The 23,095-nt window shown below is 53.0% G+C and overlaps 1 protein-coding gene across 2 annotated transcripts in view; it reads right to left on the bottom strand.

Annotated features, from left to right (window-relative positions):
- The window catches only part of psmg1 (proteasome (prosome, macropain) assembly chaperone 1), a 67,640-nt gene extending 45,158 nt beyond the window's left edge, over positions 1-22,482 (bottom strand). For both annotated transcript variants that reach the window (XM_068041168.1, XM_068041169.1), the window contains exon 1: positions 22,347-22,482. In XM_068041168.1, the coding sequence (XP_067897269.1) occupies positions 22,347-22,447 (101 nt within the window). In that variant the 5' untranslated portion in view covers positions 22,448-22,482. The remainder of the gene's footprint in view (positions 1-22,346) is intronic.
- Between the last annotated feature and the right edge of the window lie 613 nt (positions 22,483-23,095).

The following is a 23,095-nucleotide window of genomic DNA, read 5'->3' as shown; positions in this document are numbered from 1 at the left end:
AACAGCAGTCCGCCAAGTGTCAAACCGGAGTCAGTCCCAGTGTCAAACCCAGCTCTCTCCCAGTGTCAAACCCAGCTCTCCCCGAGTGTCAAACCGGAGTCAGTCCCAGTGTCATACCGGAGTCAGTCCCAGTGTCAAACCGGAGACAGTCCCAGTGTCAAACCGGAGACAGTCCCAGTGTCCAAATCGGAGTCAGTCCCAGTGTCCAAATCGGAGTCAGTCCCAGTGTCCAAACCGACTTCAGTCCCAGTGTCAAACCAGCATCAGTCCCAGTGTCCAACCGGAGACAGTCCCAGTGTCAAACCGGCGTCAGTCCCAGGGTCAAACCGGCGTCAGTCCCAGGGTCAAACCGGCGTCAGTCCCAGGGTCAAACCGGCGTCAGTCCCAGGGTCAAACCGGCGTCAGTCCCAGGGTCAAACCGGAGTCAGTCTCAGGGTCAAACCCAGGTCTGTCCCAGTGTCAAACCTAGGTCTGTCCCAGAGTCAAACCATAGCCAGTCCCAGTGTCAAACCGGCGTCAGTCCCAGGGTCAAACCAGAGTCAGTCTCAGGGTCAAACCCAGGTCTGTCCCAGTGTCAAACCCAGGTCTGTCCCAGTGTCAAACCGGCGTCAGTCCCAGTGACAAACCGGCGTCAGTCCCAGTGTCAAACCGGCGTCAGTCCCAGTGACAAACCGGCGTCAGTCCCAGTGACAAACCGGCGTCAGTCCCAGTGACAAACCGGCGTCAGTCCCAGTGACAAACCGGCGTCAGTCCCAGTGACAAACCGGCGTCAGTCCCAGTGACAAACCGGCGTCAGTCCCAGTGTCCAAACCGGAGTCAGTCCCAGTGTCCAAACCGGAGTCAGTCCCAGTGTCCAAACCGGCGTCAGTCCCAGTGACAAACCGGCGTCAGTCCCAGTGACAAACCGGCGTCAGTCCCAGTGTCCAAACCGGAGTCAGTCCCAGTGTCCAAACCGGAGTCAGTCCCAGTGTCCAAACCGGAGTCAGTCCCAGTGTCCAAACCGGAGTCAGTCCCAGTGTCCAAACCGGAGTCAGTCCCAGTGTCCAAACCGGAGTCAGTCCCAGTGTCCAAACCGGAGTCAGTCCCAGTGTCCAAACCGGAGTCAGTCCCAGTGTCCAAACCGGAGTCAGTCCCAGTGTCCAAACCGGAGTCAGTCCCAGTGTCCAAACCGGAGTGAGCCCCATTGTCCAAACCGGAGTCAGCCCCATTGTCCAAACCGGAGTCAGCCCCAGTGTCAAACCGGAGTCCGTCACAGTGCCAATGCGGCATCAGTCCCATTGTCAAATCAGTGTCAGACCCAGTGTCAAACCGGAGTCAGTCCTAGTGTCAAACAGCAGTCCATCAAGTGTCAATCTGAATTCAGTCCCACTGTCAAACCGGACTCAGTCCCAGTGTTAAAATGGAGTCAATCCCAGTGTCAAACCCAGGTCTGTTCCAGTCTCAATCCGTAGCCAGTACTGATGTCAAACCGGAGACAGTCCCAGTGTCAAACCGGAGTCAGTCCCAGTGTCAAACTGCAGTCAGTCCCAGTGTCAAACTGCAGTCAGTCCCAGTGTCAAAGTGCAGTCAGTCCCAGTGTCAAAGTGCAGTCAGTCCCAGTGTCAAACTGGAGTCAGTCCCAGTGTCAAACCAGCATCAGTCCCAGTGTCAAAATAGGAGTCAGTCCCAATGTCAAACCGGAGTCAGTCCCAGTGTCATACCAGTATCAGTCCCAATGTCAAATTGGAGTCAGTCCCAGTGTCACACCGGCGTCAGTCCCAGTGTCAAACCGGATTCAGACCCAGTGTCAAACCGGTCCGTCCCAGTGTTAAAATGGAGTCAGTCCCAGTGTCAAACCCAGGTCAGTTCCAGTCTCAATCCGTAGCCAGTCCCAGTGTCAAACCGGAGTCAGTCCCAGTGTCAAACTGGGCCAGTCCCAGTCTCAAACCGGCATTAGTCACAGTGTCAAACCGACGTCAGTCCCAGTGTCAAAACAAGAGTCAGTCCCAGGGTCAAACCAGAGTCAGTCCCATTGTCAAATCAGTGTCAGACCCAGTGTCAAACCGGAGTCAGTCCTAGTGTCAAACAGCAGTCCATCAAGTGTCAATCTGAATTCAGTCCCACTGTCAAACCGGACTCAGTCCCAGTGTTAAAATGGAGTCAATCCCAGTGTCAAACCCAGGTCAGTTCCAGTCTCAATCCGTAGCCAGTCCCAGTATCAAACCGGAGTCAGTCCCAGTGTCAAACTGGGCCAGTCCCAGTCTCAAACCGGCATTAGTCACAGTGTCAAACCGACGTCAGTCCCAGTGTCAAAACAAGAGTCAGTCCCAGAGTCAAACCGGAGTCAGTCCCAGTGTCAAACCCAGGTCTGTCCCAGTCTCAAACCGGCATTAGTCGCAGTGTCAAACCGGGGTCAGTCCCAGAGTCAAACCCGCGTCAGTCCCTGTGTCAAACCGGAGTCAGTCCCAGTGTCAAGCCCAGGTCTCTCCCAGTGTCAGACCGGAGACAGTCCTAGTGGCAAACCGCAGTCCATTCAGTGTCAAACCGGAGTCAGTCCCAGTGTCATACCAGAGTCAGTCCCAGTGTCAAACCAGCATCAGTCCCAGTGTCAAACCAGCATCAGTCCCAGTGTCAAACCAGCATCAGTCCCAGTGTCATACCAGAGTCAGCCCCAGTGTCAAACCGGTGTCAGTCCCAGTGTCATACCAGAGTCAGCCCCAGTGTCAAACCGGTGTCAGTCCCAGTGTCAAACCAGCATCAGTCCCAGTGTCAAACCAGCATCAGTCCCAGTGTCAAACCAGCATCAGTCCCAGTGTCAAACCAGCATCAGTCCCAGTGTCAAACCAGCATCAGTCCCAGTGTCATACCAGAGTCAGCCCCAGTGTCAAACCGGTGTCAGTCCCAGTGTCAAAATGGAGTCAGTCACAGTGTCAAATCAGTGTCAGACCCAGTGTCAAACAGGCGTCAGTCCTAGTGTCAAACAGCAGTCCATCAAGTGTCAATCTGGATTCAGTCCCACTGTTAAACCGGAGTCAGTCCTAGTGTTAAATGGAGTCAGTCCCAGTGTCAAACCCAGGTCTGTTCCAGTCTCAATCCGTAGCCAGTCCCGGCGTCAAACCGGAGTCAGTCCCAGTGTCAAACCGGAGTCAGTCCCAGTGTCAAACCGGAGTCAGTCCCAGTGTCAAAACAGGAGTCAGTCCCAATGTCAAACGGCAGTCAGTGCCAGTGTCAAACTGGGTCAGTCTCAGTCTCAAAGCGGCATTAGTCACAGTGTCAAACGGGTGTCAGTTCCAGAGTCAAACCGGCGTCAGTCCTAGTGTCAAACAGCAGTCCGTCAAGTGTCAAACCGGAGACAGTCCCAGTGTCATACCGGAGTCAGTCCCAGTGTCATACCGGAGTCAGTCCCAGTGTCAAACTGGGTCAGTCCCGGTGCCAATGCGGCGTCAGTCCCAGTGTCAAACCAGCGTCAGTCCCAGTGTCAAAACAGGAGTCAGTCCCAATGTCAAACTGGGTCAGTCCCGGTGCCAATGCGGCGTCAGTCCCAGTGTCAAACCAGCGTCAGTCCCAGTGTCAAACCGGAGTCAGTCCCAGTGTCAAACTGGGTCAGTCCCGGTGCCAATGCGGCGTCAGTCCCAGTGTCAAACCAGCGTCAGTCCCAGTGTCAAAACAGGAGTCAGTCCCAATGTCAAACGGCAGTCAGTGCCAGTGTCAAACTGGGTCAGTCTCAGTCTCAAAGCGGCATTAGTCACAGTGTCAAACGGGTGTCAGTTCCAGAGTCAAACCGGCGTCAGTCCTAGTGTCAAACAGCAGTCCGTCAAGTGTCAAACCGGAGACAGTCCCAGTGTCATACCGGAGTCAGTCCCAGTGTCATACCGGAGTCAGCTTCAGTGTCAAACCGGAGTCAGTCCCAGTGTCAAACCGGAGACAGTCCCAGTGTCAAACCGGAGTCAGTCCCAGTGTCCAAACCGGAGACAGTCCCAGTGTCAAATCAGCGTCAGTCCCAGGGTCAATCCGAGTCAGTCCCAGTGTCAAATCGGACTCAGTCCCAGTGTCAAACCCAGGTCAGTCTCAGTCTCAAAGCGGCATTAGTCACAGTGTCAAACGGGTGTCAGTTCCAGAGTCAAACCGGCGTCAGTCCTAGTGTCAAACAGCAGTCCGTCAAGTGTCAAACCGGAGACAGTCCCAGTCTCAATCCCAGGTCTCTCACAGTGTCAAACCGGAGTCAGTCCCAGTGTCATACCGGAGTCAGTCCCAGTGTCATACCGGAGTCAGCTTCAGTGTCAATCCGGAGTCAGTCCCAGTGTCAAACCGGAGACAGTCCCAGTGTCAAACCGGAGACAGTCCCAGTGTCAAACCGGAGTCAGTCCCAGTGTCCAAACCGGAGTCAGTCCCAGTGTCCAAACCGGAGTCAGTCCCAGTGTCCAAACCGGAGTCAGTCCCAGTGTCCAAACCGGAGTCAGTCCCAGTGTCCAAACCAGCATCAGTCCCAGTGTCCAACCGGAGTCAGCCCCAGTGTCAAACCGGTGTCAGTCCCAGTGTCAAAATGGAGTCAGTCACAGTGTCAAATCAGTGTCAGACCCAGTGTCAAACAGGCGTCAGTCCTAGTGTCAAACAGCAGTCCATCAAGTGTCAATCTGGATTCAGTCCCACTGTTAAACTGGAGTCAGTCTCAGTGTTAAAATGGGGTCAGTCCCAGTGTCAAACCCAGGTCTGTTCCAGTCTCAATCCGTAGCCAGTCCCGGTGTCAAACCGGAGTCAGTCCCAGTGTCAAACCGGAGTCAGTCCCAGTGTCAAACCAGAGTCAGTAGCAGTGTCAAACTGGGTCAGTCCCAGTGTCAAACCGGAGTTAGTCCCAGTGTCAAACCGGAGTCAGTCCCAGTGTCAAACCGGAGTCAGTCCCAGTGTCAAACCGGAGTCAGTCCCAGTGTCAACCGGAGTCAGTCCCAGTGTCAAACCGGAGTCAGTCCCAGTGTCAAACCGGAGTCAGTCCCAGTGTCAAACCGGAGTCAGTCCCAGTGTCAAACCGGAGTCAGTCCCAGTGTCAAACCGGAGTCAGTCCCAGTGTCAAACCGGAGTCAGTCCCAGTGTCAAACCAGCGTCAGTCCCAGTGTCAAACCAGCGTCAGTCCCAGTGTCAAAACAGGAGTCTGTCGCAATGTCAAACCGGCGTCAGTCCCAGTGTCAAAATGGAGTCAGTCCCAGTGTCAAAGCGCAGTCAGTCCCAGTGTCAAAGCGCAGTCAGTCCCAGTGTCAAAGCGCAGTCAGTCCCAGTGTCAAACCGCAGTCAGTCCCAGTGTCAAACCGCAGTCAGTCCCAGTGTCAAAATGGAGTCAGTCCTAGTGTCAAAGCGCAGTCAGTCCCAATATCAAATGGGAGTCAGTCCCTGTGTCAAACCGGTGTCAGTCCCAGTGTCAAACCGGAGTCAGTCCCAGTGCCAAAACCGTGTCAGTCCTAGCGTCAAACTGGAGTCAGTTCCAGTGTCAATCCGGATTCAGTCCCAGTGTCAAACCGAAGTGAGTCCCAGTGTCAAACCGGCATCAGTCCCAGTGTCAAATCAGCGTCAGTCCCAGGGTCAAACCAGAGTCAGTCCCAGGGTCAATCCGAGTCAGTCCCAGTGTCAAACCCAGGTCAGTTCCAGTCTCAATCCGTAGCCAGTCCCAGTATCAAACCGGAGTCAGTCCCAGTGTCAAACTGGGCCAGTCCCAGTCTCAAACCGGCATTAGTCACAGTGTCAAACCGACGTCAGTCCCAGTGTCAAAACAAGAGTCAGTCCCAGAGTCAAACCGGAGTCAGTCCCAGTGTCAAACCCAGGTCTGTCCCAGTCTCAAACCGGCATTAGTCGCAGTGTCAAACCGGGGTCAGTCCCAGAGTCAAACCCGCGTCAGTCCCTGTGTCAAACCGGAGTCAGTCCCAGTGTCAAGCCCAGGTCTCTCCCAGTGTCAGACCGGAGACAGTCCTAGTGGCAAACCGCAGTCCATTCAGTGTCAAACCGGAGTCAGTCCCAGTGTCATACCAGAGTCAGTCCCAGTGTCAAACCAGCATCAGTCCCAGTGTCAAACCAGCATCAGTCCCAGTGTCAAACCAGCATCAGTCCCAGTGTCATACCAGAGTCAGCCCCAGTGTCAAACCGGTGTCAGTCCCAGTGTCATACCAGAGTCAGCCCCAGTGTCAAACCGGTGTCAGTCCCAGTGTCAAACCAGCATCAGTCCCAGTGTCAAACCAGCATCAGTCCCAGTGTCAAACCAGCATCAGTCCCAGTGTCAAACCAGCATCAGTCCCAGTGTCAAACCAGCATCAGTCCCAGTGTCATACCAGAGTCAGCCCCAGTGTCAAACCGGTGTCAGTCCCAGTGTCAAAATGGAGTCAGTCACAGTGTCAAATCAGTGTCAGACCCAGTGTCAAACAGGCGTCAGTCCTAGTGTCAAACAGCAGTCCATCAAGTGTCAATCTGGATTCAGTCCCACTGTTAAACCGGAGTCAGTCCTAGTGTTAAATGGAGTCAGTCCCAGTGTCAAACCCAGGTCTGTTCCAGTCTCAATCCGTAGCCAGTCCCGGCGTCAAACCGGAGTCAGTCCCAGTGTCAAACCGGAGTCAGTCCCAGTGTCAAACCGGAGTCAGTCCCAGTGTCAAAACAGGAGTCAGTCCCAATGTCAAACGGCAGTCAGTGCCAGTGTCAAACTGGGTCAGTCTCAGTCTCAAAGCGGCATTAGTCACAGTGTCAAACGGGTGTCAGTTCCAGAGTCAAACCGGCGTCAGTCCTAGTGTCAAACAGCAGTCCGTCAAGTGTCAAACCGGAGACAGTCCCAGTGTCATACCGGAGTCAGTCCCAGTGTCATACCGGAGTCAGTCCCAGTGTCAAACTGGGTCAGTCCCGGTGCCAATGCGGCGTCAGTCCCAGTGTCAAACCAGCGTCAGTCCCAGTGTCAAAACAGGAGTCAGTCCCAATGTCAAACTGGGTCAGTCCCGGTGCCAATGCGGCGTCAGTCCCAGTGTCAAACCAGCGTCAGTCCCAGTGTCAAACCGGAGTCAGTCCCAGTGTCAAACTGGGTCAGTCCCGGTGCCAATGCGGCGTCAGTCCCAGTGTCAAACCAGCGTCAGTCCCAGTGTCAAAACAGGAGTCAGTCCCAATGTCAAACGGCAGTCAGTGCCAGTGTCAAACTGGGTCAGTCTCAGTCTCAAAGCGGCATTAGTCACAGTGTCAAACGGGTGTCAGTTCCAGAGTCAAACCGGCGTCAGTCCTAGTGTCAAACAGCAGTCCGTCAAGTGTCAAACCGGAGACAGTCCCAGTGTCATACCGGAGTCAGTCCCAGTGTCATACCGGAGTCAGCTTCAGTGTCAAACCGGAGTCAGTCCCAGTGTCAAACCGGAGACAGTCCCAGTGTCAAACCGGAGTCAGTCCCAGTGTCCAAACCGGAGACAGTCCCAGTGTCAAATCAGCGTCAGTCCCAGGGTCAATCCGAGTCAGTCCCAGTGTCAAATCGGACTCAGTCCCAGTGTCAAACCCAGGTCAGTCTCAGTCTCAAAGCGGCATTAGTCACAGTGTCAAACGGGTGTCAGTTCCAGAGTCAAACCGGCGTCAGTCCTAGTGTCAAACAGCAGTCCGTCAAGTGTCAAACCGGAGACAGTCCCAGTCTCAATCCCAGGTCTCTCACAGTGTCAAACCGGAGTCAGTCCCAGTGTCATACCGGAGTCAGTCCCAGTGTCATACCGGAGTCAGCTTCAGTGTCAATCCGGAGTCAGTCCCAGTGTCAAACCGGAGACAGTCCCAGTGTCAAACCGGAGACAGTCCCAGTGTCAAACCGGAGTCAGTCCCAGTGTCCAAACCGGAGTCAGTCCCAGTGTCCAAACCGGAGTCAGTCCCAGTGTCCAAACCGGAGTCAGTCCCAGTGTCCAAACCGGAGTCAGTCCCAGTGTCCAAACCAGCATCAGTCCCAGTGTCCAACCGGAGTCAGCCCCAGTGTCAAACCGGTGTCAGTCCCAGTGTCAAAATGGAGTCAGTCACAGTGTCAAATCAGTGTCAGACCCAGTGTCAAACAGGCGTCAGTCCTAGTGTCAAACAGCAGTCCATCAAGTGTCAATCTGGATTCAGTCCCACTGTTAAACTGGAGTCAGTCTCAGTGTTAAAATGGGGTCAGTCCCAGTGTCAAACCCAGGTCTGTTCCAGTCTCAATCCGTAGCCAGTCCCGGTGTCAAACCGGAGTCAGTCCCAGTGTCAAACCGGAGTCAGTCCCAGTGTCAAACCAGAGTCAGTAGCAGTGTCAAACTGGGTCAGTCCCAGTGTCAAACCGGAGTTAGTCCCAGTGTCAAACCGGAGTCAGTCCCAGTGTCAAACCGGAGTCAGTCCCAGTGTCAAACCGGAGTCAGTCCCAGTGTCAACCGGAGTCAGTCCCAGTGTCAAACCGGAGTCAGTCCCAGTGTCAAACCGGAGTCAGTCCCAGTGTCAAACCGGAGTCAGTCCCAGTGTCAAACCGGAGTCAGTCCCAGTGTCAAACCGGAGTCAGTCCCAGTGTCAAACCGGAGTCAGTCCCAGTGTCAAACCGGAGTCAGTCCCAGTGTCAAACCAGCGTCAGTCCCAGTGTCAAACCAGCGTCAGTCCCAGTGTCAAAACAGGAGTCTGTCGCAATGTCAAACCGGCGTCAGTCCCAGTGTCAAAATGGAGTCAGTCCCAGTGTCAAAGCGCAGTCAGTCCCAGTGTCAAAGCGCAGTCAGTCCCAGTGTCAAAGCGCAGTCAGTCCCAGTGTCAAACCGCAGTCAGTCCCAGTGTCAAACCGCAGTCAGTCCCAGTGTCAAAATGGAGTCAGTCCTAGTGTCAAAGCGCAGTCAGTCCCAATATCAAATGGGAGTCAGTCCCTGTGTCAAACCGGTGTCAGTCCCAGTGTCAAACCGGAGTCAGTCCCAGTGCCAAAACCGTGTCAGTCCTAGCGTCAAACTGGAGTCAGTTCCAGTGTCAATCCGGATTCAGTCCCAGTGTCAAACCGAAGTGAGTCCCAGTGTCAAACCGGCATCAGTCCCAGTGTCAAATCAGCGTCAGTCCCAGGGTCAAACCAGAGTCAGTCCCAGGGTCAATCCGAGTCAGTCCCAGGGTCAAACCGGCGTCAGTCCCAGGGTCAAACCAGAGTCAGTCCCAGTTTTAAACCGGCGTCAGTCCCAGTGTCAAGCCAGTGTCACTCCGAGTGTCAAACAGCAGTCCATCAAGTGTCAAACCCGAGTCAGTCCCAGTGTCAAAACGGAGTCAGTCTCAGTGTCAAACCAGCATCAGCCCCAGTGTCAAACCGGCGTCAGTCCCAGTGTCAAACCGGCGTCAGTCCCAGTGTCAAACCGGCGTCAGTCCCAGTGTCAAACCGGCGTCAGTCCCAGTGTCAAACCGGAGTCAGTCCCAGTGTCAAAACGGAGTCAGTCCCAGTGACAAAACGGAGTCAGTCCCAGTGACAAAACAGAGTCAGTCCCAGTGACAAAATGGAGTCAGTCCCAGTGACCAAACGGAGTCAGTCCCAGTGGCAAACCGCAGTCCGTCCAGTGGCAAACCGGAGTCAGTCCCAGTGTCAAAATGGAGTCAGTCCCAGTGACAAACCGGCGTCAGTCCCAGGGTCAAACCGGCGTCAGTCCCAGTGTCAAACCGTCATCAGTCCCAGTGTCAAACCAGCGTTAGTCCCAGTGTCAAACCGGAGTCTGTCCCAGTGTCAAACCAGCGTTAGTCCCAGTGTCAAAATGAAGTCAGTCCCAGTGTCAAACCAGTGTCGGGGCCATGTCAAACCAGCGTCGGGCCCATGTCAAACCAGCGTCAGTCCCAGTGCCAAACTGGACTCAGTCCCAGTGTCAAATCCAGGTCTGTCCCAGTGTCAAACCCAGGTCTGTCCCAGGGTCAAACCGGACTCAGTCCCAGTGTCATACAGGCGTCAGTCCCAGTGTCAAACCGGAGTCAGTCCCAGTGTCAAACCGGAGTCAGTCCCAGTGTCAAACCGGAGTCAGTCCCAGTGTCAAACCGGAGTCAGTCCCAGTGTCAAACCGGAGTCAGTCTCAGGGTCAAACCCAGGTCTGTCCCAGTGTCAAACCAGAGCCAGTCCCAGTGTCCAACTGGGTCAGTCCCAGGGTCAAAGCAGAGTCAGTTCCAGTGTCAAACCCAGGTCTGTCCCCGGGTCAAACCGGAATCAGTCCCAGTGTCAAACCGGTGTCAGTCCCAGTGTCTAACCGGCGTCAGTCCCAGGGTCAAACCGGAGTCAGTCTCAGGGTCAAACCGGCGTCAGCCCCAGTGTCAAACCGGCGTCAGTCCCAGTGTCAAACCGGCGTCAGTCCCAGTGTCAAACCGGCGTCAGTCCCAGTGTCAAACCGGCGTCAGTCCCAGTGTCAAACCGGCGTCAGTCCCAGTTTCAAACCGGCGTCAGTCCCAGTGTCAAACCGGCGTCAGTCCCAGTGTCAAACCGGCGTCAGTCCCAGTGTCAAACCGGCGTCAGTCCCAGTGTCAAACCGGCGTCAGTCCCAGTGTCAAACCGGCGTCAGTCCCAGTGTCAAACCGGCGTCAGTCCCAGTGTCAAACCGGCGTCAGTCCCAGTGTCAAACCGGCGTCAGTCCCAGTGTCAAACCGGCGTCAGTCCCAGTGTCAAACCGGCGTCAGTCCCAGTGTCAAACCGGCGTCAGTCCCAGTGTCAAACCGGCGTCAGTCCCAGTGTCAAACCGGCGTCAGTCCCAGTGTCAAACCGGCGTCAGTCCCAGTGTCAAACCGGCGTCAGTCCCAGTGTCAAACCGGCGTCAGTCCCAGTGTCAAACCGGCGTCAGTCCTAGTGTCAAACAGCAGTCCGTCAAGTGTCAAACCGGAGTCAGTCCCAGTGTCAAACCCAGCTCTCTCCCAGTGTCAAACCCAGCTCTCTCCCAGTGTCAAACCGGAGTCAGTCCCAGTGTCATACCGGAGTCAGTCCCAGTGTCAAACCGGAGACAGTCCCAGTGTCCAAATCGGAGTCAGTCCCAGTGTCCAAATCGGAGTCAGTCCCAGTGTCCAAATCGGAGTCAGTCCCAGTGTCCAAATCGGAGTCAGTCCCAGTGTCCAAACCGACTTCAGTCCCAGTGTCAAACCAGCATCAGTCCCAGTGTCCAACCGGAGACAGTCCCAGTGTCAAACCGGCGTCAGTCCCAGGGTCAAACCGGCGTCAGTCCCAGGGTCAAACCGGCGTCAGTCCCAGGGTCAAACCGGCGTCAGTCCCAGGGTCAAACCGGAGTCAGTCTCAGGGTCAAACCCAGGTCTGTCTCAGTGTCAAACCTAGGTCTGTCCCAGAGTCAAACCATAGCCAGTCCCAGTGTCAAACCGGCGTCAGTCCCAGGGTCAAACCAGAGTCAGTCTCAGGGTCAAACCCAGGTCTGTCCCAGTGTCAAACCCAGGTCTGTCCCAGTGTCAAACCCAGGTCTGTCCCAGTGTCAAACCCAGGTCTGTCCCAGTGTCAAACCCAGGTCTGACCCAGAGTCAAACCGGCGTCAGTCCCAGTGACAAACCGGCGTCAGTCCCAGTGACAAACCGGCGTCAGTCCCAGTGACAAACCGGCGTCAGTCCCAGTGACAAACCGGCGTCAGTCCCAGTGACAAACCGGCGTCAGTCCCAGTGACAAACCGGCGTCAGTCCCAGTGACAAACCGGCGTCAGTTCCAGTGACAAACCGGCGTCAGTCCCAGTGACAAACCGGCGTCAGTCCCAGTGACAAACCGGGGTCAGTCCCAGTGACAAACCGGAGTCAGTCCCAGTGTCAAAATGAAGTCAGTCCCAGTGTCGGTCCCATGTCAAACCAGCGTCAGTCCCAGTGTCCAAACCGGAGTCAGTCACAGTGTCAAACCGGTGTCAGTTCCAGTGTCAAAATGGAGTCAGTCCCAGTGTCAAATCAGTGTCAGACCCAGTGTCAAACAGCAGTCCATCAAGTGTCAAACAGCAGTCCATCAAGTGTCAATCTGGATTCAGTCCCACTGTCAAACCGGAGTCAGTCCCAGTGTTAAAATGGAGTCAGTCCCAGTGTCAAACCCAGGTCTGTTCCAGTCTCAATCCGTAGCCAGTCCCAGTGTCAAACCGGAGACAGTCCAGTGTCAAACATGGAGTCAGTCCCAGTGTCAAGCTGGGTCAGTCCCAGAGTCAAACCGGCGTCAGTCCTAGTGTCAAACCGCAGTCCGTCAAGTGTCAAACCCAGGTCTCTCCCAGTGTCAAACCCAGGTCTCTCCCAGTGTCAAACCCAGGTCTCTCCCAGTGTCAGACCGGAGACAGTCCCAGTGGCAAACCGCAGTCCGTCCAGTGTCAAACCGGAGTCAGTCCCAGTGTCCAAACCGGAGTCAGTCCCAGTGTCCAAACCGGAGTCAGTCCCAGTGTCCAAACCGGAGTCAGTCCCAGTGTCCAAACCGGAGTCAGTCCCAGTGTCCAAACCGGAGTCAGTCCCAGTGTCCAAACCGGAGTCAGTCCCAGTGTCCAAACCGGAGTCAGTCCCAGTGTCCAAACCGGAGTCAGTCCCAGTGTCCAAACCGGAGTCAGTCCCAGTGTCCAAACCGGAGTCAGTCCCAGTGTCCAAACCGGAGTCAGTCCCAGTGTCCAAACCGGAGTCAGTCCCAGTGTCCAAACCGGAGTCAGTCCCAGTGTCCAAACCGGAGTCAGTCCCAGTGTCCAAACCGGAGTCAGCCCCAGTGTCAAACCGGAGTCAGTCCCAGTGTCCAAACCGGAGTCAGTCCCAGTGTCCAAACCGGAGTCAGCCCCAGTGTCCAAACCGGAGTCAGCCCCAGTGTCAAACCGGAGTCCGTCACAGTGCCAATGCGGCATCAGTCCCATTGTCAAATCAGTGTCAGACCCAGTGTCAAACCGGAGTCAGTCCTAGTGTCAAACAGCAGTCCATCAAGTGTCAATCTGAATTCAGTCCCACTGTCAAACCGGACTCAGTCCCAGTGTTAAAATGGAGTCAATCCCAGTGTCAAACCCAGGTCTGTTCCAGTCTCAATCCGTAGCCAGTACTGATGTCAAACCGGAGACAGTCCCAGTGTCAAACCGGAGTCAGTCCCAGTGTCAAACCGGAGTCAGTCCCAGTGTCAAACTGCAGTCAGTCCCAGTGTCAAACTGCAGTCAGTCCCAGTGTCAAAGTGCAGTCAGTCCCAGTGTCAAACTGGAGTCAGTCCCAGTGTCAAACCAGCATCAGTCCCAGTGTCAAAATAGGAGTCAGTCCCAATGTCAAACCGGAGTCAGTCCCAGTGTCATACCAGTATCAGTCCCAATGTCAAATTGGAGTCAGTCCCAGTGTCACACCGGCGTCAGTCCCAGTGTTAAAATGGAGTCAGTCCCAGTCTCAAACCGGCATTAGTCACAGTGTCAAACCGACGTCAGTCCCAGTGTCAAAACAAGAGTCAGTCCCAGAGTCAAACCGGAGTCAGTCCCAGTGTCAAACCCAGGTCTGTCCCAGTCTCAAACCGGCATTAGTCGCAGTGTCAAACCGGGGTCAGTCCCAGAGTCAAACCCGCGTCAGTCCCTGTGTCAAACCGGAGTCAGTCCCAGTGTCAAGCCCAGGTCTCTCCCAGTGTCAGACCGGAGACAGTCCTAGTGGCAAACCGCAGTCCATTCAGTGTCAAACCGGAGTCAGTCCCAGTGTCATACCAGAGTCAGTCCCAGTGTCAAACCAGCATCAGTCCCAGTGTCAAACCAGCATCAGTCCCAGTGTCAAACCAGCATCAGTCCCAGTGTCATACCAGAGTCAGCCCCAGTGTCAAACCGGTGTCAGTCCCAGTGTCAAAATGGAGTCAGTCACAGTGTCAAATCAGTGTCAGACCCAGTGTCAAACAGGCGTCAGTCCTAGTGTCAAACAGCAGTCCATCAAGTGTCAATCTGGATTCAGTCCCACTGTTAAACCGGAGTCAGTCTCAGTGTTAAATGGAGTCAGTCCCAGTGTCAAACCCAGGTCTGTTCCAGTCTCAATCCGTAGCCAGTCCCGGCGTCAAACCGGAGTCAGTCCCAGTGTCAAACCGGAGTCAGTCCCAGTGTCAAACCGGAGTCAGTCCCAGTGTCAAACTGGGTCAGTCCCAGTGTCAAACCAGCGTCAGTCCCAGTGTCAAAACAGGAGTCAGTCCCAATGTCAAACGGCAGTCAGTCCCAGTGTCAAACTGGGTCAGTCCCAGTGTCAAACCAGCGTCAGTCCCAGTGTCAAAACAGGAGTCAGTCCCAATGTCAAACGGCAGTCAGTGCCAGTGTCAAATTGGAGTCGGTCCCAGTGTCAAAGTGCAGTCAGTCCCAGTGTCAAAGTGCAGTCAGTCCCAGTGTCAAACTGGAGTCAGTCCCAGTGTCAAACCGGAGTCAGTCCCAGTGTCAAACCCAGGTCAATCCTAGTGTCAAACTTAGGTCAGTCCCAATCTCAAACCGGGGTCAGTCCCAGGGTCAAACCAGAGTCAGTCCTAGTGTCAAACTGGAGACAGTCCCAGTATCAAACCAGAGTCAGACCCAGTGTCAAACCAGAGTCAGTCCCAGTGTTAAATCGGGGTTAGTCCTCGTGTCAAACCAGAGTCAGTCCCAGTGTTAAACCGGAATCAGTCCTAGTGTCAAACCTGAGTCAGTCCCGGTGTCATACCTGAGTCAGTCCTGGTGTCAAACCGGAGTCAGGCCCAGGGTCAAACCTGGATCAGTCCCAGGGTCAAACCGGAATCAGTCCCAGTGTCAAATCTGGGTCAGTCCTAATGTCAAACCGGCGTCAGTCCCAGTATCAAACCCAGGTCTGCCCCAGTGTCAAAATGGAGTCAGTCCTAGTGTCAAACCGGAGTCAGTCCCTGTGTCAAACCTGGGTCAGTACCTGTGTCAAACCTGGGTCAGTCCAGTGTCAAACCTGGGTCAGTCCAGTGTCAAACCTGGGTCAGTCCAGTGTCAAACCTGGGTCAGTCCCGGTGTCAAATCGGAGTCAGTCCTAATGTCAAACCGGCGTCAGTCCCAGTATCAAACCCAGGTCTGCCCCAGTGTCAAAATGGAGTCAGTCCTAGTGTCAAACCGGAGTCAGTCCCTGTGTCAAACCTGGGTCAGTACCTGTGTCAAACCTGGGTCAGTCCAGTGTCAAACCTGGGTCAGTCCAGTGTCAAACCTGGGTCAGTCCAGTGTCAAACCTGGGTCAGTCCCGGTGTCAAATCGGAGTCAGACCCAGTGTCAAACTGGAGACAGTCCCAGTATCAAACCAGAGTCAGACCCAGTGTCAAACTGGAGTCAGACCCAGTGTTAAACCAGAGTCAGTCCCAGTGTCAAACTGGAGTCAGACCCAGTGTTAAACCAGAGTCAGTCCCAGTGTTAAATCGGGGTTAGTCCTAGTGTCAAACTGGAGACAGTCCCAGTATCAAACCAGAGTCAGACCCAGTGTCAAACTGGAGTCAGACCCAGTGTTAAACCAGAGTCAGTCCCAGTGTTAAATCGGGGTTAGTCCTAGTGTCAAACTGGAGACAGTCCCAGTATCAAACCAGAGTCAAACCCAGTGTCAAACTGGAGTCAGACCCAGTGTCAAACCAGAGTCAGTCCCAGTGTCAAACCCAGGTCAATCCTAGTGTCAAACTTAGGTCAGTCCCAATCTCAAACCGGGGTCAGTCCCAGGGTCAAACCAGAGTCAGTCCTAGTGTCAAACTGGAGACAGTCCCAGTATCAAACCAGAGTCAGACCCAGTGTCAAACTGGAGTCAGAACCAGTGTCAAACCAGAGTCAGTCCCAGTGTTAAATCGGGGTTAGTCCTCGTGTCAAACCAGAGTCAGTCCCAGTGTTAAACCGGAATCAGTCCTAGTGTCATACCTGAGTCAGTCCCGGTGTCATACCTGAGTCAGTCCTGGTGTCAAACCGGAGTCAGGCCCAGGGTCAAACCTGGATCAGTCCCAGGGTCAAACCGGAATCAGTCCCAGTGTCAAATCTGGGTCAATCCTAATGTCAAACCGGCGTCAGTCCCAGTATCAAACCCAGGTCTGCCCCAGTGTCAAAATGGAGTCAGTCCTAGTGTCAAACCGGGTCAGTCCCTGTGTCAAACCTGGGTCAGTCCCTGTGTCAAACCTGGGTCAGTCCAGTGTCAAACCTGGGTCAGTCCAGTGTCAAACCTGGGTCAGTCCCGGTGTCAAATCGGAGTCAGACCCAGTGTCAAACTGGAGACAGTCCCAGTATCAAACCAGAGTCAGACCCAGTGTCAAACTGGAGTCAGACCCAGTGTCAAACTGGAGTCAGACCCAGTGTTAAACCAGAGTCAGTCCCAGTGTCAAACTGGAGTCAGACCCAGTGTTAAACCAGAGTCAGTCCCAGTGTTAAATCGGGGTTAGTCCTAGTGTCAAACTGGAGACAGTCCCAGTATCAAACCAGAGTCAGACCCAGTGTCAAACTGGAGTCAGACCCAGTGTTAAACCAGAGTCAGTCCCAGTGTTAAATCGGGGTTAGTCCTAGTGTCAAACTGGAGACAGTCCCAGTATCAAACCAGAGTCAGACCCAGTGTCAAACTGGAGTCAGACCCAGTGTCAAACCAGAGCCAGTCCCAGTGTTAAATCGGGGTTAGTCCTCGTGTCAAACCAGAGTCAGTCCCAGTGTTAAACCGGAATCAGTCCTAGTGTCAAACCTGAGTCAGTCCCGGTGTCATACCTGAGTCAGTCCTGGTGTCAAACCGGAGTCAGGCCCAGGGTCAAACCTGGATCAGTCCCAGGGTCAAACTGGAATCAGTCCCAGTGTCAAATCTGGGTCAGTCCTAATGTCAAACCCGGAGTCAGTCCCAGTGTCAAACCCAGGTCAATCCCAGTGTCAAACTTAGGTCAGTCCCAATCTCAAACCAGGGTCAGTCCCAGGGTCAAATCAGAGTAAGTCCCAGGGTCAAACCTGAGTCAGTCCTGGTGTCAAACCGGAGTCAGGCCCAGGGTTAAACCTGGATCAGTCCCACGGTCAAACCGGAATCAGTCCCAATGTCAAATCTGGGTCAGTCCTAATGTCAAACCGGAGTCAGTGCCAGTGTCAAACCGGAGTCAATCCCACAGTCAAACCCGGGTCAGTCCCAGTGTCATTCCAAGTTTCAGACCAGGTTCATTCCCAACGGGCCAGTGGTTAATCCCACCGTGAGACTTGGTGTTTAATTCTATCGTCAGTTGGATTAACAGCCTGAATGGAATGTTGGCATTTATTGCAAGGGGAACGGAATATAAAAGTAGGGAAGTCTTGCTACGACCTGTACAGGGTGTTGGTGAAACTACACCAAGTTTTGTCTCCTTATTAACGGAGGGATATACTTGAATTAGCAGTTCAGGGAAGGCTCACTAGGCTGATTCCTGAGATGAAGGGGCTGTCTTATGAGAAAATGTTGAGCAGTTTGGGCCTGTACTCTTTCACGTTTAGAAGAATGAGAGGTGATCTTATTGAGACATATAAGATTCTGAGGGGCTTGACAGGGTAAATGCTGACAGGATGTTTCCCCTTGTGGGGGAATCTAGACCTAGGGGGCACAGTTTCATAATAAGGGCTCTCCCATTTAAGACGCAGATGAGAAGGAATTTCTTCTCTCTGAGGGTTGATGATCTTTACAATTCTCTTCCCCAGAGAGCAGTGGAGTCTGGGTCATTGAATATATTCAAGGCTGAGTTAGACAGATGTTTGATCTACTAGGGAGTCAAGGGTTATGGGATTTGAGACCACAACCAGATCAGCCATGGTCTCACTGAATGGTGGAACAGACTCAAGGGGACGAATGGCCTACTCCTGCTCCTATTTCTTATGTAGACAGGGGGTCAATCCCAACAGACCTAATAATGAGGGGTCAGTCTGCTGAAGCTACAACCCAGGACTATTTGCGTGCCAAACAGCGGAAGCAGCATGCAATAGACAGAGCTAAGCGATCCCATAACCAACGGATTAGATCTTAGCTCTGCAGTCCTGCCACATCCAGTCATGAATGGTGGTGGACAATTAAACAATTAACAGGAGGAGGAGGCTCCACAAATATCCCCATCCTCAAAGATGGGGGATTTGACCCTGGGACTGACCCCGGTTTGAGTGCAAAAGACAAGGCTTAAGCATTTGCAACCACCTTCAGCCAGAAGTGCTGAGTTGATGATCCATCTTGGCCTCCTCCTCAGGTCCCCAGCATCACTCCACATGATATCAAGAAACAGCTCTAGGCACTGGATACAGCAAAGACTATGGGTCAAGACAACATCCCAGCTGCAGTACTGAAGACCCATGCCGCAGAACTGGCCATGTCCCAAGCCAAGCTGTTCCAGTATAGCTACAACACTGGCATCTACCCGGCAATGTGGAAAATTGCCCAGGTATGTCTTATACACAAAAAGCAGGACAAATCCATTCTGGCCAATTACCGCCCCAGCAGTCTACTCTCAATCATCAGTAAAGTGATCGAAGGGGTCGTCAACAGTGCTGTCAAGTGGCACTTGCTTAACAATAACCTGCACAGTGATGCTCAGTTTGGGTTCCGCCAGGGCCACTCAGCTCCTGACCTCATTACAGCCTTGGTTCAAACATGGACAAAAGAGCTGACCTCAAGAGGTGAGGTGAGAGTGACTGCCCTTGATATCAAGGCAGCATTTGACCGAGTATGGCATCAAGGAGCCGTAGCAAAACTGGAGTAAATGATTAGCCAACACAGGTTCTATTCAAGATGCCAATTACACCTTCTACTGGCATGGAAAGAGCACTGAAGATCACCGTGAGCATGGTGTAGGCTTCACAGTGAGCAATCGGCTGACAGTCAATTGAGCCACCAGTAACAACCTTGGAGCAACTCATCTCCCTGCGCTTATCATCTGATGGAGGCACAGTCAACATCATATGTGGCTAAGCACCAACTCTGAACACCAGCATCTCAGATAAAGAGCATTTCTATGACTCCCTAAGTGACACTCTGAGGAACGCACCAAATGATGAGAGGCTATTCATCCTGGGTGACTTCAACACAGTGTTGGAGCAGTCAGTGATTCATGGCCAATGTGCCTCTGTCGTCATGGGGTGGGCAAGATCAACAATAATGGACAATGCCTTGAGCTTTGTGCCCTGAACAAATCACCAATACCTTCTTCCAGGGCAGACATTGTCACAAGGTATCAGTGTCACCCAAGGTCTGGACATTGGCGCCAACTAGATCTAGTCATAATGAGGAGGTACAATCTGCCCAGTGTTCTTCACACCCACACTACCATAGCGCAGATTGAGACATCGACCACTCTCTTATCAGCAGCAGAGTGAACGCTCACCCCAAATGTTCCACAGTTCCAAACATGACGGCCCACATCAACATCCCTTACTTAAGCACTTCACACTGTCGCTAGAATGCTTGCTACCCACCAAAGCCTTAACGGGAAGCACCTATGCTCGCCTCAATAAAGCTTAGAAATCACTAAGCTCAATCATCTATGAAGCAGCAGAAGCATCATTTGGTAAAGGTGGAACCTGCAACAAGGGCTGGTTTGAGACCGACTCAGCTGAGATGATGCAAAAAACAAAGCCTACATGATGCACAACATCAACCCAACAACTAAGACACTGCATGACCTGAAAGTAGCCAAGACAGCCGTGCAAAAGGCCGGGAGATACTGTGCAAACAAACACTGGATCAACTTATGTCCAGAACTCCAAACTGCAAGTGACAAAAGAAATCTGCGAGCTATATACGAAGGGATCAAGAGAGCACTTGGCTCTGCCATCACCATTGTTGCTCCCCTGAAGTAGGAAGATAGTGAAATACTCACTGACAGAAGTCAACAGATGTCCTGCTCGGCTGAACACTACTGTGAACTGTACTCTTGAGAGTCAGACATCTCCCATTCTGCGCTCGATGCTCTCCCGCAACTTCCTGTCATGGATAAGTTAGATGAAGAACCCTCATCACTGTAGCTCGAGAAGGCCATAGACCACCTAGCAGGGCAACACTTTCATCCTAGATAGATTGTAGAGCTTGCTGTCTGACCTAGTGTGCAAGTAGACTCCTTCCATATCTGCAGGGAAGGCAAACGTCAGGAGAATAGAAAAGATGACAAACAGAGTGGGGGCTAGGAGTTTCACTCCATTCTTCACTATGAAACTGTTGGAAGTGGAGCCATCAAACTGTAGTGCAGTGCCTGTTGTCATGGAAGGAGCGGATGAGAGTGAGGAACTTCGGTGAACAACCAATTCTCCCCGAAATCTTGTAGGGCCTTGCTCTGTTGACAGTGTCGAATGACTTAGTGACATCTTCAACAGTAAGGTGAAGGGGTATACTCTGTTCCCTACACTTCTCTTGTAGTTGGTGTATGGAGAAGATCATGTCCACAGTTGATCTGGGGCAGTCCTCTCAAAGGCAGAACTCCCAAATGTGTTTGCACTAATCAAACAGAGGCGACTTCAGTGGATTGGACATGTCCGCAAGATGGAAGATGGTTGCATACCCAAGGACCTTCTATATGGTGAGGTAGCCGGGGCCAGATGACCAGTGCGGCGCCCAAAGTTCTGCTTCAAGGATGCTTGCAAGCGTGACATGAAGGCGCTAAATGTTGACTATCACACCTGGGAGTCACTAGCTGGTGAAAAAGGGAAATGGCGACACATCCTGTGGCCTGGCGTGCACTACCACAATGACCAGCTGTTAAAGCAGCTTGGCAACAGGCACCAACATTAAAAACAACAACTCACAGTGCCACTTGGCAGCTTCACGTGCAGCACTTGTGGCAGAACCTGTCTCTCAAGGATTGGCCTTCACAGTCATCAGCAAAGGCGCACCAAGAGAAGACTCTCACCTAAATGGATTGTCCATCATCTTTCGTAGTTGGAAGGATGCCAACCCAATGCAGCAGTTGACCGAGTGTGGTATCAAGGGCCAAATTGAAGTCAATGGGAATCAAGGAGAAAACTCTCCACAGGTTGGAGTCATACCTAGCACAAAGGAAGAAGGTTGTGTTTGTTGGAAGCCGATCATCTCAGCCCCAGGACATCACTGCAGGAGTTCCTCAGGGTAGTGTCCTAGGCCCAACCATCTTCAGCTGCTTCATCAATGACCTTGCCTCCATTATAAGGTCAGAAATGGGGATGTTCGCTGATGATTGTACGATGTTCAGTACCATTCGCAACTCCTCTGATACTGAAGTAGTCCGTGTCCATATGCAGCAAGATCAGGACAATATCCAGGCTGGGCTGACAAGTGGCAAGTAACATTCGTGCCACACAAGTGCCAGGCAATGATCATCTCAAACAAGAGAGAATCTAACCATCTCCCCTTAACGTTCAATGGTATTACCATCACTGAATCCCCAACTATCAACATCCTGGGGCGACCATTGACCAGAAACTGAACTGGACCAGCCACATAAATACTGTGGCTACAAGAGCAGGTCAGAGGCTGGGAATTCTGTGGCGAGTAACTCACCTCCTTTCTCCCCAAAGCCTGTCCACCATCTACAAGGCACAAGTAAGGAGTGTGATGGAATATTCTCCACTTGCCTGGATGAGTGTGGCACCAACAACACTTAGGAAGCTCGACACCATTCAGGACAAAGCAGCCCACTTGATTGGCACCCCATCCAGCTTCAACATTCACTCCCTCCACCACTGACGCACAGTGTGTACCATCTACAAGATGCACTGCAGCAACTCACTATGCCTCCTTTGACAGCACCTTCCAAACCTGTGACCTCTACCACTTAGTACACCATCATCTGCAAGGTCCGCTCCAAGTCACGCACCATCCTGACTTGGAAATATATTGCTGTTCCTTCACCGTCACTGGGTCAAAATCCTGGAACTCTCTTCCTAACAGCACTGTTGGTGTATCTACACCCCAAGGACTGCAGTGGTTCAAAAAGGCAGCTCACCACTACCTTCTCAAGGCCAATTAGGATTGGGGAATAAATGCTGGCCTTGCCAGTGACGCCCACATCCCATGGAAAAATAATAAAAAAGACATGGGGGTCAATCCCAACAGGCAGGGCTGAATCCAACAGACAGGGGTTAAACCCAAAAGACAGGGGTTAACCCCAACAGACAGGGGTTTAATCACAATGGACATGGGGGAGTTAACTCCAACACAGGGGGTTAACCCCAACAGACAGGGGGTCAATCCCAACACAGGGGGTTAATCTCAATGGGCAGGGGGTCAATCCTAATGATCATGGGGGTGGTTAACCCCAACAGACAGGGGTTAAACCCAAAAGACAGGGGTTAACCCCAACAGACAGGGGTTTAATCACAATGGACATGTGGAGGTTAACTCCAACACAGGGGGTTAATCCCAACAGGCAGGGAATCAAACCCAATGGGCATGGGGGTTAATCCCAGCAGACCCGGGTTAATTCCTCTCAGACCCGGGTTAAAGGCTTCGCTCCAGCCTTAGGCTGAAGGAAAGGGTCACCCGGGGGCCCAGGCCGTTCCCAGGCCTCAGCGGCTGAAAGCCCAGCCCGACCTCACCTGCGGCCCTCTAACTCTCTTCGGATCTCCTGATCCTCCTCATCCTCTTCATCCACCGCCCGAGAGAAGACCGGCAGAACCTCCCCGAAAAACGTGGCCATGACCAGGAGGCCCGTCTGCCGTCGCTGCACTGACCCCTCGATACCGCCAGGGGGCGCACACGCTGCGGCACTGACTCCTCGCCACCGCCAGATGGCGCACTTTGCTGCTGCACTGACTCCTGACCACCGCCAGGGGGCGCATTCGCTGCTGCACTGACTCCTCGCCACCGCCAGGGGGCACGCCCTCCCCGCCACCATTATTTTATTATTTATTATTTTATTTTTATTATTTAATCATGTGCTTATTTTTTCATGTGGACAGAGCTGCTCATTACTTTGCCATTAACACACTCTCTGGTCTAAAGCTTTGTCTTTCACCCCAAGCATTAACACACTCTTTCCCTTTGTCCCAGGACAGCTTTGTTATTTAATTAATCCTGTCCTCAGCCCCGTCAGACACCCCCTTTTGTTCTCTCTGCCACCAAGCAATCACCCCTTCACTTGCTTAAAACCTAATTCTATTCTAACCTTTGCCAGTTCTAATGAAGGGTCATTGACCTGAAACGTTAACTCTGCTTCTCTCTGCACAGATGCTGCCAGACCTGCTGAGTATTTCCAGCACTTTTCTGTTTTTATTATACACATATATACATAGAAGCAAACTCTTTAGAAATTAAAGAATGAGTTGGCCTAAATAGGAATAGTGAG

The sequence above is a fragment of the Heterodontus francisci genome, chromosome 10 (genome assembly GCF_036365525.1).
Source record: "Heterodontus francisci isolate sHetFra1 chromosome 10, sHetFra1.hap1, whole genome shotgun sequence".
Lineage (NCBI taxonomy): Eukaryota > Metazoa > Chordata > Chondrichthyes > Heterodontiformes > Heterodontidae > Heterodontus > Heterodontus francisci.
Note: the sequence above shows the minus strand (reverse complement) of the source record. Positions and strands in the feature narration are given on the sequence as shown.